The 14,817-nt window shown below is 48.3% G+C and overlaps 2 protein-coding genes across 2 annotated transcripts in view; both read left to right on the top strand.

Moving 5' to 3' along the window:
• The first annotated feature begins 4,868 nt into the window (after positions 1-4,868).
• Positions 4,869-6,190, top strand: LOC132542383 (collagen alpha-1(I) chain-like). The gene is made up of 2 exons (XM_060204956.1): positions 4,869-4,898; positions 5,423-6,190. The coding sequence occupies exons 1-2, from the start codon at positions 4,869-4,871 to the stop codon at positions 6,188-6,190; spliced, it is 798 nt and encodes a 265-aa protein (XP_060060939.1).
• GLIS1 (GLIS family zinc finger 1) overlaps positions 5,767-14,817 on the top strand; it is a 280,911-nt gene continuing 271,860 nt past the window's right edge. The window contains exons 1-2 of the mRNA XM_007534192.3: positions 5,767-5,870; positions 6,877-7,141. Of these exons, the coding sequence (XP_007534254.1) occupies positions 6,904-7,141 (238 nt within the window). The 5' untranslated portion in view covers positions 5,767-5,870; positions 6,877-6,903. The remainder of the gene's footprint in view (positions 5,871-6,876; positions 7,142-14,817) is intronic.

Genomic DNA, 14,817 nt, shown 5'->3' with positions numbered 1-14,817 from the left:
TTAATGAGAAAGATAGGAGGAGACAGAGAAAGAACCAGATATCACACTGGTACCTGCACTGCTGGGAACTGAACTCAGGACCTCATGCGTGAGGACCTCATTGCGCTATCTCCCAGACCATGCATCATCCTTTCTTTTTTTTTTTTTCCTTCCAGGGTTATTTCTGGGCTTGGTGCCTGCACCATGAATCCACCTCTTCTGGAGGCCATTTTTCCCCCTTTTGTTGCCCTTGTTGTAGCCTCGTTGTGGTTATTATTATTGCCATTGTTGATGTTGTTCGTTGTTGGATAGGACAGAGAGAAATGGAGACAGGAGGGGAAGACAGAGAGGGGGAGAGAAAGATAGACACCTGCAGACCTGCTTCACCGCCCGTGAATCGACTCCCCTGCAGGTGGGGAGCCGGGGGCTCGAACCGGAATCCTTATGCCGGTCCCTGCGACACATCATCCTTTTTATTGCAATAGAATTTACATAGAATTTGCCATTTGAAAGGGGAGTATTCAGTGTGGCAGCTGGAGCTGCTCAAATCAGTGACAAGGACACATATTGTTTTGTTCTGATGTTGATGAGAAAATCTAGTTCCATGGCATTGGAGATAATGGTGAAGACAGTTGATGACATCTAAGTTGAAGTCAACATTCTTAAAAAAAAAAATGATGGGGCTGGGTGGTAGCATAGAGGGTTAAGCACACATGGCGTGAAACACAAGGACCGGCATAAGGATCCTGGTTCGAGCCCCCGGCTCCCCACCTATAGAACGGTCACTTCACAAGCAGTGAAGGAGGTCTGCAGGTGACTGTCTTTCTCTCCCCCTCTGTCTTCTCCTCTTCTCTATATTTCTCTCTGTTCTATCCAGAAGCAACAATAGCAATGGCAACAATAAAAATAATAACAACAACAAGGGCAACAAAAATGGGAAAATGGCCCCCAGGAGCAGTGGATTCATAGTGCAGGCACTGAGCCCTAGCAATAACCCTAGAGGCAAAAAAAAAAAAAAAAATATATATATATATATATATATATATATATATATATATATATCATTCAGTAGAAAGAAATTAGAAAGAGAACCACAGCATGTCACATGTGGTAGACACATTACCATGCACAAGGACCCAGGTTCAAACCTCTTGTCTCAACCTGCAAGTGGGAAACTTAATGAGTGGAAAAAACAAAAAAAGAGGGGCCAGGAAGTGGCCGGTTAAGCGTACACAGTACTAAAAGCAAGGACTGACATCCCTCAACCCCCGTTTGTAGCAGGGATGCTTCACAAGCAATGAAGAAGATCTATAGGTGTCTATCTTACTCTCTCCCTCTCTAACCCTCCCTCAATTTCTCTCTGTCCTAGCAGAAAAAAAATATATGGCTGCCAGGAACAGTGGATTGATAGTGCCGGCACTGAGTCCCAGCAATAATTCTGGAGGCAAAGAAAAAAAGAAAAGGAAGGGGACTATTCAGTGACATTCAGTACATTCACGCTGTATGCATTCCAGTACCACTTCTGACAATTCTAAAATACTTTATTCCAAAAGAAAACCTGTATCCATTAAATAGATATTCCCCATTGGTCCCTCCCCTTCCCTCAGCAACCACCAATCAGCTTGCTTTCCCCTTAACTGGGAATACAGGCAAACAAATGAAGTAAAGTTTAGTCATTAATAATTGAATCAGCATTCACTAAACATTTACCTAATGCTGACTTGGTGTCATATCCATTCTGGATTTTAGAGATACAGAGGTAAAAATGTGTTTCTGGGGCTGGGGGCATGGCTCAATGAGTCAAATGTGTCTTTCATGTTTGAGGCTCTGGGTTTGGTCCCTGGACCCACATAGGAGCACCAAGGATAGAGACCAAGAGAACTCCATGAGTGATGGAGCAGTGTTTTGTTGTCGCTCTTTTTCCCCCTTCCTCTGCCCCCCAAAATATAAAATATATATTGGGCTGGAGAGACCAGTCAGTAGTAAAGCCCAGGGTTCAACTCCTGGCACTACAAAAAAATAATAAATACAAAACAAAAAATACTAATAAAATGAATAAGCAAAAGACTGCTCTCATTGTCAGATAGAAGTAGTGACAAATAAGAAGATAGCATAGTGGTTATGCAAAAGATATTCATACCTGAGACTCCAAGGTCCCAGGTTCAATCACCAGTACCACCATAAGCCAGAGCTGAGCAGTTTCTTCTTCTAGCGTTTGCCCTTCAGGAGCTGCTTGTTGCTGGCTTTGAAAGTGACTGGGATCCATGTGGATTCAGTCGGCTAGGAAGGATCGTCAGTTTCCCCAATGAATGGGTACTCACGGGATGCACCACGGGAAGGTCGATCCGATGCATCCCATCATGCATGAGCAGTGCTCTGGTGGAAAAAAAGGAAAGAAAAGAAAGAAAAAGTACACATTGTGGTCTGGTCTGCTACAGGGGGACATGGGGCTTACTTATTTTGCTTTGTTTTGTTATTGACAATTACCATATTAATTTAGAACTACTAATGAAGCCACCAGGTGGTGGCTTAGTGGGTAGAGCACATGCCATGCATGTGTGAAGTCCTGGGTTCAGTGCCCAGCACTGCAATGGCAGCAGCTTTCTGTTCTTTCTCTCTCTCACGTTCACATCTAATACATTTTAAACTCTTAAAAAAATAGTGATTGGGGGCCGGGCAGTAGCACAGAAGGTTAAGTACACATGGTTCTAAGTGCAAGGACTATCTCAAGGATCCCGGTTGGAGCCCCCGGCTCCTCCACCTACAGGGGTCACCTCACAAGTGGTAAAGCAGGTCTGCAGGTGTCTATCTTTCTTCCCCCCTCCCCCTTCTCTCTCGATTTCACTCTGTCCTATCCAACAACAATGACAGCAATAACAACAACAACAACAATAATAACAGTGATAAACAACAAGGGCAACAAAAGGGGGGTTGCCTCTAGGAGTGGATTCATAGTGCAGACACTGAGCTCCAGCGATAACTCTGGAGGCCAAAAAAAAAAAATAGTGATTTATGAAAAAATACAGTCCATAACCCCATTGCTCAAATTGCTTCTGTTGAAAGGGAGGAGGGGTCGGGTGGTAGTGCAGCAGGTTGAGCACACATGGCGTGAAGTACAAGGACTGGTGCAAGGATCCCAGTTCGATTCCCCGGCTCCCCACCTGCAGGGGGGTCGCTTCACAAGTGGTGAAGCAGGTCTGTAGGTGTCTATCTTTCTCTCCCCCTCTCTGTCTTCCCCTCCTCTCTCCACTTCTCTCTGTCCTATCCAGCAATAACAATAATAACCACAATGATAAAACAATGAGGGCAACAAAAGGAGAAAAAATAGCCTCCAGGAGCAGTGGATTCATGGTGTAGGCACTGAACCCAAGCAATAGGCCTGGAGGCAAAAAAAAAAAAAAAAGAATACATAACAAGAAAAAGAAAAAGGGAGTTGGGCGGTAGCACAGCGGGTTAAGCGCAGGTGGCACTAAGCACAAGGACCAGTGTAACGACCCCGGTTCGAGCCCCCGGCTCCCCACCTGCAGGGGAATCGCTTCACAAGCGGTGAAACAGGTCTGCAGGTGTCTATCTTTCTCTTCCCTTCTTTGTCTTCCCCTCCTCTCTCCATTTCTCTGTCCTATCCAAAACAACGAGATCAACAACAACTACAACAATAAAACAAGGGCAACAGAAGGGAATAAATAAATAATTTAAAAAAGTAAAAGAAAAAATAAAAGGAGGATAAGCTACAGTAGTTAAAACTACAAATAGTTCAGAAAAGTATAAAATGAAAATACAGGCCTCCCCCTGGCCTTCCATTCCCTTAACTACTGTTAACATTTCCATGTGTTTTCTTCTGGGGCAAAGGAAGCATACACCCATGGGTTCTGTGTATCCCCAAAGGGGTCCTGCCATATCCAGTATTTAAGATTAACCTTCTCATTCCTCTGCCAGATTTCAAAAACCCACCTGTCCAGGTAGGGTGGGACTGTAACTGTCATCATGGGAAGGATGTTCTAGTCTCCCGCCGAGACCTGGGGAGCTGGTTCACAAAAGGTGCTGGGGAAAGAATAACCATTACTGCAGCCTGGAAATTTGCCTGTAGGTCCGGTCGGCTAAGTGACTCCTTCATAAAATGCTTGTAGACTCTGGACTAAACATGCAGTGGTATGTGTGCCTGCATGTGTGCGTACGTGCGTGCGTGCGTGCGTGCGTGCGTGTGTGCGTGTTGGGAGGGGAGATGGGCAGAAGACTCCTGGCCTCCATTTTCAGAGAGCAAGATCGAGGTCCAGAGTGAGCGAGGGATTTGCCTAAAGCTACATGGCCTGTTAGAGGAGGAACCAAACAGCTTTAGAATGTTGCCCTGAAAATAGTAGGAACAACCGCCTCTGAGGTGTCCTGTGCAGTGTACACCTACATGCATGTGTGGGGCTGGTTGACATCCTGTATCTGTTAGGAGTAACTGCTGGTCCAGGAGAAGAGGACTGACCCACCAGGTGGTCAGGAAGCCTGGATTCCAAGGCCAACTGTGTAGACAGACCTCACCACACTGCTGTGGGCCAGTCACACCCTCTCTCTGAACATGGCTGTGCCTAACTAAACCTCCAAGGTCCTTCCTCTCCTTATTGCTAATTACAATATGCTCTATATAATCAATTATAAGAAACCAAACTTAGGGATTCTGAAATTTTGGTTTTCTAAGATTCCAGGGATGCTTTGCTCTCTTACTCTGCAAATCCCTTACTCTATTAACCATTTTCAACTTGAGACCAAAGCCCGAGACCAGCCAGCCCCCTTCTTGCAAAGAATGCAGAGCCAGATAGGACCCTTAGAAGGGGGCCCAGGTAGGTCACCAGCAGACAGTGTGGAGGCACCAGACTGAGAAACAGACTTCCTCAGGCACCCGGATGGACTCTGCCGCATCCCTGGCAGAAAAAGTGACCCAGCTGAACAGCTTCACTTTGCACGGGAGGTAACTGAGGTCCAGAGAAGGAAACGAGGCACTGCACCGACCATTGTGCGGTCATGTTCTCTGTCCGTTGTGCTGTCTCCACACTGGGCAGGGCCGCCTGAGACTGCTGTCTCTGCTGGGAGCCCAGGATGTAGGGGGACCGGTTTCCAGGCTCTCGTAGAATTTAAAGAATAGGTTCAAGCAGGCTGAAAATCCAGCGCCGGGGCCCTGCACGCTGACAGATCCACAGACTCAGTGGGGATATTTTCTACTTTGGATCCGGGGCATCTGTTTTTGTTCATCTTTTAACTTCAGAGCTTGAGGCCTTCTAGCTTGGACTCTCTCTTTCTGATGAAAAGTAAGATGTAAAAAACAAAACAAGTTAGGAAAGTGGCCCTCGGTGTGGGTCCCCGCTCTGCTGTGAAGTCGGTGCAGGTCTTCGAGTGAGCGGGTTGCATTCTGCAAGCGAACTCTGAGAACACTGCCCACTCGTTACCTCCGCCTTAGCAGGTCTTGGCATCTACCAACTTTGACAAGGAGAAACCGGGCCCGGGTGAACGGGAAGGAGCTTGCAGCAGCCGTGTGGAGAAGCCGGGGCACAGTCGGGCTGCCCTGTGCGCTGAGGCGCGGCGGCCGGTCGAGGCGGGTCTCCCGCGAGTCTGCCGGCAGCCGCCGCGGACCTCAGGCAGCGCAACGCTCAGGCTGCCGCCGCCTGTCAAAGCCCGGCGCGGCCCGCTCGCTGCCCCGCCCCGCCTCGACCGGGTCCCGGAGGCCCCGCCCCCGCGCGCCATTGGCCCCGCAGGGGCGGCCGCCGCGAGCCAGTGGCCGGAGCGGCTGTCTGGCAGTCGCGGCCCCGCCCCCGCCCCCCGGGGTGCATCCCAGCTGGACACCGCGCGGGGGCTGCGGCGCCAGTGGAGGCGCGGAGCCTGTGCTGCTGAGGTGGAGCGGCCGCCGCGAGGTGAGAGGGGGCGGCCGGGCGGCCCAGCGACGCGGGAACTGGGGGCAGAGCAGAGACCGGGAGTCCCGGGCCCCGCTTTCCAGGAGAGCAGATGGAAAGAGACCGGGCTCCGTGGGGAGAAGCCGGCGTGGAGACCCGGGCTGCTGGCGCTGCCGGGCGAACGGGCGCGCGGAGTGACCTCCCAGCTCCCGGGCGCGCACTGGCGGGGCTGTGTGGCCCACGTGGGGGCGGCGCACCGGCGCTGCGGCCTCCGTGCGGGCTCGCGAGTGTTGGGTTTCTCCGTCGTGCGTGGCAGCGTGTGTGTGTCGGAGTGCGTGTGAGGATGACTTTACGTCGGCAGGGAGCACCGGCGCTGGGACCCGCATTTCCTCGCATCCCGCGGGTGCATCTCCTGGGCGGGGGTGCGCCTTGGACCTGTGGGTGCGCGCCCCGCGGCCTCTGCTCGCAGCCGGGTCGGAGCGCCCACGAGGTGACCCACCCACCGCGAGCTGTCCTCGCGGCATCGCCTGCGCCCTGTCCCGCGGACCGAACCCTCATGGCAGCGGGAACCTGTCTCACTGGGAGACGCTGGACAGGCTCCCTCCCCACGTCGTGACTCAGTCTCCCCCTTTGTCAATAAGTAAATTAAGGGCTGGTCTCGGTGGAGGCGGGTTTGCATGGGAGGGCGCCGGGGTGTCGTGGAGCACGCTCAGGAAGCGGGGAGCCGGGACCCCCGACGGGCTAGGAGAGGGGTGCGCACCTCCTGGGCTCCTAGGAAGCGGCGTTTACTCCGGCTGGGGCTGGGGCTGGGGCTGGGGCTGGGGCTGGGGCTGGGGCTGGGGCTGGGGCTGGGGTGCGGGTCAGGTCAGGGGCTTCGGGTGAGCGCAGTGGCGCTAAATCCCATTTTAGAGACGAGGGCTGCACCCAGCCGGCGGCTGAAGCCGGGTGGCCGGCGAAAGCTGGGCTGGGGGTGCAGAGGGGGACCGCTCGCCGCCCTCTAACGTGCCTGTGCTGTCTCTCCCCGCAGGAACCCCGCGCGCCCCGCCCCGGCGCCATGCACTGCGAGGTGGCCGAGGCGCGCTCAGACAAGAGGCCGGCGGAGGCCCTCGGAGCCCCGGGCCGCGGCGCGCACATGGCCTTCAGGGTCGCGGTGGGCGGCGGCGGCTGCGGGGACGCGGGACCGCGGGAACTGCTGCCCCGGACGCCTGCACCGCCGCCCCGCGCCCACGACCTCCTGCGGCCCCGGAGCCCCCGAGACTACGGTGCGTCCAAGGCCGCCGCTCCAGGCAAGGGTAAGTCTGACTCCGTCACCCGCGCCTCCCCGGCCGTGGGCACACTCACTCAGCTGTGCTGAGTCGCCCGAGAATTTGGTGGTGGAGTTTTTCTCACCCTCGATGTTTCTTCATATATTTTTTTCCCCTCTCTCTAGTTGGGGGCTCGTCTGTAAGTCTGGAACGATGCCTATTTGGGAAACATCTCATTGAAATTTACTAAGCCTATTTGGGGGAAATGTGTACGCAGGAAGCTCAGATTACATAACTTTGCTGGTAATGTTTTGCGTCTATGTTTCTGATGAAAGCTGGGTGAAACTTGTCAATGTATTTATGATAAATTAGGACGTGCTAATTGGTTGCTCCTCAACCCCAACTTACTTGCCTCTTGCAGGCTTTATCTCTTACCCGCCCTAATAGTATAGTGCGAAAAAAGTATTCCAGTCTCTTTAAATAGCACAGGAATCCAGAGAAACCCCTGTCCCCTTCTTGGGACCTCAGTATTCCCACCCATCACGTAAGGAATTAATTATATCAGATGCTTTTCTAGATTCTTGATGGAAATTTTCATCAGTCTATGGCCTGAGTTAAGTCCTGACCCCCTCCCCCCCCCAAAAAAAAAATCTTTCAGAAACGTAGTCTTTGGTCACAGGCTACTTTGCAGTACTCTTTCTCTACAGCTCTCAACGCAAACAGTGAAACTGGTGGCCTAATGTGCAGGCCCCAGTGGAGTTTATGGGCTCAAAGTCAGCGATGGTGTAGGGATTCTCTTGAACATGTTCTTCTCATCACAGTTAATTATTATTGAGCCATTATTCAGAAGTTTCATGCTGACAGATAATTAACCAGAAATTGGGGAAATTGTTTAAAGTGCTGTCTGTCTCCTATCCTTTTCTTTTCCTAGGGAAAAATCCAAGGCTTTGGGATTTGATTATATTAGTGCTTGGGATATCTTGGTTTTATGTCCACGAAGGAAAAAGAAAACAGAAAAATTTCCTTTATGGCTTTATAGGTTTCATTAGCATCAACCCCAGAAACTTGGAGAAAAAAAACAAAACAAAACAAAACAAAAACTCTCCTTTAGAGAGAAGAGTGCTTCTGGATTTAAAAACAAAACAAAACAAAACAAGCAAACAAATCAAGAATAGCTTTCCCAAGCCCCCCACCCCTCCCCCTATAATGAAAATACTTGTCTTTGTAGAAGAAAGGCATTTGCTGTCTCAGTATTTTATATCCTCCCTCCAAATAGAGGTCATTTTAAAGAGATAAATTAAGAAGCAAAACAAAGCAAGACACGTGCAGAGTATTACTATTAGAATACAGTGTGAGAATCTCTATTAGGGAGAAAGAACTGCTGTACAACTAAGCAAGAATATGATTTGCTGCCCTGAGCTCCCTGAATTGTTTTCCCATCCACACACAGTCCTCCAACCCTCCCTAAAATAAGTCCTCCAACCCTCTCAAAACATTTTGCACTTAAACAAACAAACAAACAGCTACCATCTCTATAGAACTAGTAAAAAAGGACTCTCCTAAACAACCTTTGTTCCAAGCTGAGATTCAGCTTTTCACTTGGATATTTTGTGTCCTATCTTTCTACTTGCATTCCTCCAAACACCTTTTATTATTCTTTTTACTTTGTCTATGTACCCCCACCCCTATATCTTTTCTGAGATCTTTAGGTCAGCACTGTATTTGAAAAGGGCAGGAAAGGATAACAACAGATAAAGGGGTAGGAGGGAAAAGCACTTTTGTATCTTAAGATGGTCATCTGGTTATACTTTTTATTAAGTGATTTCTAAACTCATTTCTTCACAGACTGTGGGTGAGGTTGTTGGGGATAGGATTTATCAAACCCACTTGAAAGATGAGGAAACCGAGGCCTGAGGGTGAGGGATGTATCCTGTACATAAAAGCCCATCCAGCATTCAGCTTGACCTTCTGTGGCCAGCTCAGTGCTCAAGGACCTGAGTTTGAAGAAGTTTTTGATCTGGTCTCTGCGACCCTAGGCAGGTTCCAGCGGCCTAAGGCAAACCTAGCTTCCGAGTGGAGCTTTGAAAGCCCTCCGGCAAATGCCATAAGGAAAGGCATCTTCTCTCAGCTTCATACGCCCACCAACCAGAATCCCCCCCACCCCCAGACCAAGTAACCCTTTGAATGTTTAGTGTCTTGCTGAGCCTTGGGCTTATTGGAAACAGACAGATAGAAATAGCAATTGAAACATATTTATTGGCTGCGCTGGAAACTGTAAAACCCTGCCACTTATGCACTGTGAGTCCTTGGGGGTGGTGGTGGGGAGTTATTTCACTCTTGGAGCCTTCATCTCCTCATGAGATTGACTTTGGAGGTGTAGAGGGTCACTGTCCTGTTTCATGCTTGGGAAAAACTGGTTATTCTCTTGTGAGAGAGGTGACAGTAATGCCTGCCTACCTCTAGAGTAAAGGAAACTGGCTGTAAGAATGCCTTACAAACTAAAAAGACAGAAGGATCTTTATTAATTTATGCAGAGCACCATGCAAGAGCCAGTGATACTGGAGATAAAGGGTGTATGGCAAAGAGGAAGAAAAGTTTGCTTTTTCAGCTGCTGGTGGCAAAGGGCCCTAACGCTGGTACAGTTGTAGCCAGAGGAAGGAGACAGGAGTCAAACTGCAGGTCTTTTGTGGCTGCAACTGCCCAGGCCAAGACAGTATTGCCTGGCATGAGGGTCAGGTTTCAGGTACTCTGCCTTCTGCCTGGAACAGACCCTGACTGAGCCCAGGAAGTAAGCTCTCCTCTGTAGGTGTTGGGGTCCTCAGTGCTTTCAGATCTGGAGTCAGGAGGCACTAAGAACGGTGCGACGTCATGGGCTCACATTGTTATCATTTACAATAAGAATCACGATCTGTTTATGGCAGAGTCCCGTTTATCCAGATTCCAAACAGCTGGAAAGGCCACATTACCAGATGCTGCGTTTTTCTTTCTTATTAAACACCCGACTCTCTGCTTTGGGAGGTTCTGACAAGGAAAGAAGGTAAACATCTGTGCTTTATAGAGGCAGACAGCTTCGTGGCGATGGTGGATGAGGCTTGCTCCCCATCCTCAGTGCTGTACAATTTCTCGTGTACACATATTCTCATCTGCCTTTGTACCAGCTATGCTCTGCCTGTCTGGTGGGTTGTTCCGAGGGAATTGACTTAGAAGCCCTTTGCCTTCTGCAAAGACACGACCACTCAATACTGTGACTCCCACTGTGTAGATGAAGATGAGAAGGTTTGACGATCTGCTCAGAGATACAGAAAGTAAGCTGCAGTTTCCCAGTCTCCCTGTTCCAGGCATTTGTCCCAGGTCCTACACTTTAACTTGCTGCATGTGTGTTGGTGGTGGAGAGCTGGTGCTGGTGCTGGCTTGCTGAATGTTCCTCATTCATCAATAATCTCAGATTATTATTATTTTGATTCTTCTATTTCTCCTGTCTTGAGTCTTGAGGAATCGGGACTAGCAACTATGTCATAGTGAGTGAACATCTTAGTCTCTTAGTTGATTCTGTTTGTTAAGAGTTGCTGCTGTTCCCAGACCAAACGGCATAATAAAACCCACTATTTAATTTACAGCAGTTCTCGGGGTGCTTTTTCACGATGAACTGAGACTAGCAATTAAAAAGAGGCTGACGAGCCTGACAAATGTGGGTTCTGCTGTTCATAAACAGCCGTGACAACATGGCTACTCTCGAGACCGAAAAAGTAGCTAGTATATACTTTAAAAAAAAAAAAAAGGAAAACAAAACAATCAAGAAAGCAACTGTAGACACAGTGTGCCTGGGTGTGAGGGGCTGCTGCTGCTGCTGGCGGTATCGCCTGGCAGTTTCTTTCTCTGAATCAGAAGCCACAGTGATGTTCTGGAGAGGCCTAGGAGGGGCTAAGCATCCATAAGAGAAAGGTACAAGTTATTTTTAAAGTATTTGCCCCCTCTGGCTCTGGTGGGCAATTTGCTTGCATTTCATCCATTTTAAAGTGCTGGTCCTGTGATCCGGAAATAATCAGATCCAAATTTTTTTTTTTTTTGGTGCTTGAGGTTTCAAATAAGGGGGGGGGGTGATGGTGGTGGGGAGGAAAACCTGTTGGCCAAATGTCAGGCTCAGTGAGACAAAGAGGAACACGGATGTGTATGGGTATACAAATAAGACAGAAACATGTTGCGTCTGCAGCCATAAGAGTTATGAGCCGACAAATCTTTTATAGACACGTTGCGGAAGTATAATTCCCAAAGATTCCCTAAGAATTTTCTGCAGGCTAGAATTTCTCTCCCTTTCCCTTCCTGCCTCACAAGCTCTCTAGAAGCAGCTGAGACTTGGTGTGCAAAATGGAAAGAGGGCCGTCATAGGAGATGGCAGCAAGATTCAGGCCTCGATTACCTGTGGTGTGCTTAGCTGAACCAAGGGCTCAGGGCACTCTTGGCTCTACAGTCATGTTGATAGTTCTGTATTGCTCCTCTGTGATTAAAACATCCGTTTCTTTATATATTGTGGTTTCCTTTTTTTTTTTTGGTTATACATCTCCTGCAAAAAAAAAAAAAAAGAAAGAAAGAAACCAAAAAATCTCAAACTCACTTCGTTTCGAGTTATTCATCTCCCTGTGTTCCGTTTGCGTGAGAAGCTAAGTGAGCCGGCACACTTATTTTTACAGTGCGTTAAAATCTCATTACAGGCATAAGTGCCAATGAATCATTTTTTAAAAAGTATATTCTTATGTTCTTTGTTCTGAATGTTGCATAATTATCATCATTTTCTTCGGTTTTTATTTTGTGGAGTTTGGCCAGCATCCTAGAAGAGGAGTGAAACTGAAGTTTGGAGTAGGATTTTCAGTCCTTTTTTTTGGAAGGGTTAAAGGGGAAAACAACAACAAAGAAGGACCAGCTTTATTTGTAAATTGACCTGCGACACCCGCTAACTGTGGCTTTTTCCTAGTGAGGATAATCTTCCTTCTCTGATTTTCTTGGAAATGGATTCCCTGCCTTAAAGCTGAAAGGGGGGCTTTTCAGTAGCATTAGTTGCCTTACATATATACAATATCATCATCGGAAGTTAAGTCACAAGGTGTGGTTTGCTATTTTTCTCTTGTTTTGTTTTTGTTATTACAGATTTTAGTTTCAATTAATTTGGACCTAAGGAGGAGTTGTGTTGTTTCTTTTGGTAGGGGGTGGTTTATTTTTGTGCTAAAAGAAACAAAGACATTCAGTTTGAGGGGGGAGAAGAAATGAAACAAACTTTGCAGTAGGGTTTGAAAAATTCTACTACATTCTGCAAAAAACCCGGCTATAATACCACAGCAAAGAAAAAGGGACAGACTTCCGAAATTGTGTCGCATTGTGTTGCTTTTCACTGTGCTAATGATTCTATAAGTTTCAAAAGAGGCTTCTTGTTTATCAACAGCTACTGCTTGAATTAATAGTTTACAATGAAGGGGGGGGGAAGCTTCAGCATTAAAAAGCAAAGTCCGGGACTGATGGCTGAGTTACTGAGTAAGGAAGGCAGTAAAGTGTGTGTGTGTGTGTGTGTGTGTGTGTGTGTGTGTGTGTGTGTTACTGAGTAAGGAAGGCAGTAAAGTGTGTGTGTGTGTGTTACTGAGTAAGGAAGGCAGTAAAGTGTGTGTGTGTGTGTGTGTGTGTGTGTGTCTATCTGTCTGCCTGCTTTGGTCTCCCAAGCCTTATTTATAAGAAACTGAAAGAAAACAGAGACCTCGGATAGGGTGGGTGTGGAGAGAATGCAGCCCTGACTCAGTGGTCTTAGAGCTTAAAGTCACTTAAAGCATCTGTTTCTTTCTTTTTTCCACATCTTCCCCCTTAAACCCCAAAGTGTTATTCCTTTAGAAGGTTGCTGGCAGATCGAGGCAGATTGTGTTAGGCTTATTAGCTGTATTTTTAGAGTCAGAAGCACTGAGGGGATCTTCAGTCCACTAGCTGAATAATGCCTTTCCTGCCTGGTGCACATTTCTGTGGTGGTTGTGGTGGGACCCACCTAGAGCAGACACATGCACCACTGTGTCTCCCCCATGCATGCATGCCTGGCCATTCCGTCTGAGACTCCATTTCCTTATCTGTAAAATGGGAAGCAGTTGTATGGGTTGTTCCTCCTACTCTGATGTTCCAAAATTCCACATGTACTGGGCTGGGAAGGTTGGGAAGGATCCAGGATAATCAAGAGGCTGCCTTTGTCTTGGGCTGGGTGTTGACCTCTTCCTGAAACTCTTGACTCTTTAAAGCTGAACACAGAGGAACCAGAAGAGGGAGACCAGCTTTACCTACTTTGTACCAGCCTACATATTTTATGACTGTGGTTACACATATATGCATGCAATTATGTATTTCCAAGAGATGGGAATAAACCCCAATAAGGTGGTGGTGGTGAAACAGAAGAGAGGAGATTGGGAAAATGTGATTGTATTTAATAATATTGGCAAGGAAAGAATGTGTGATTCTAATTTTTTTTTTTTTTTTGCCTCCAGGATTATTGCTGGGGTTCAATGCCTGCATCATGAATCCACTGCTCCTGGAGGCCATTTTTTTTTCTCCTTTTGTTGCCCTTGTTGTTGTAGCCTTATTGCGGTTCTTATTGTCGTTGATGTCGTTCGTTGTTGGATAGGACAGAGAGAAATGGAGAGAGGAGGGCAAGACAGAGAGGGGGAGAGAAAGATAGACACCTGCAGACCTGCTTCACCACCTGTGAAGCGACTCCCCTGCAGGTGGGGAACCGGGGGCTCAAACCGGGGTCCTCACGCCGGTCCCCGCGCCTTGCGCCACGTGCACCCAACCCGCTGCTCTACCGACCCACCCCCATGTGATTCTAATTTTATGGATGGGGGAGCTGAGGCTTGGAAAGGTTATGTGACTTGTCCAGATTGTGTAGGGAGAAAAGAGTTGAGTCTGGGTTTTGAAACTAGCTCTGTTTGGCAGTGAAGTGAGTACTTTGCCTTGAGCATGGTATGATGTAGAACCAGCCTGTAACTCCAAGCAGTGGCAAGAGATTGCTGTACCCGTAGAGAGAGTGTACTTACTAAGTCAGCAGCAGCCTACAGGTTTTCCCAAGATCTTTCCTGAGTCTTGGCTAATAGGCCCAGGTAGCTTTAAAGGGAGATGCAGCCTCTAGTAGGGCTCTGTCCTCCCTCTCCACCCATGGGGAAAGGGCAGTGGCCCTCAGCTGTGAGGTAGGATTGCAGATTCCACAGAAACCTTCACATTCTCTTCTTCCTTGTTTGAGTCTTTCACAGTTTGGAGATTCATTCCTTCCTCCTTCCCACCTTTCCTCCATCCCTCTATCCTTCCTTCCTTCCTTCCTTCCTTCCTTCCTCCCTTCCTCCCTCCCTCCCTCCCTTCCTCCCTTCCTCCCTTCCTTCCTTCCATTTTGCCTGGACCCAGGTTGCAGTCTGGAGGATGCCCATTTGAAGAAAACTCCTCTTGATAACCCACACCCCTGTGTGCAGAAGGCGCTGGCTCAGGAGCTAGTCAGTATTTCCTATTAAATGCTTGGTGGGGTGAGGAAGGGCTTGAGGGGGAGAACTTGATATCTCATGCTCATGTATGGGAATAGATATGTATGTATATGTGCATGTGCATATGTAGATTTTATACTTATGAGGGATGAGAGAGAAGAAAAAAAGCCATAATATCCCTCTGTCATATGTGACACCAGGGTTCAAACTCAGGACCTGGTGCTTAGGAGTCCA

This window comes from Erinaceus europaeus, chromosome 13 (assembly GCF_950295315.1).
Source record: "Erinaceus europaeus chromosome 13, mEriEur2.1, whole genome shotgun sequence".
Lineage (NCBI taxonomy): Eukaryota > Metazoa > Chordata > Mammalia > Eulipotyphla > Erinaceidae > Erinaceus > Erinaceus europaeus.
Note: the sequence above shows the minus strand (reverse complement) of the source record. Positions and strands in the feature narration are given on the sequence as shown.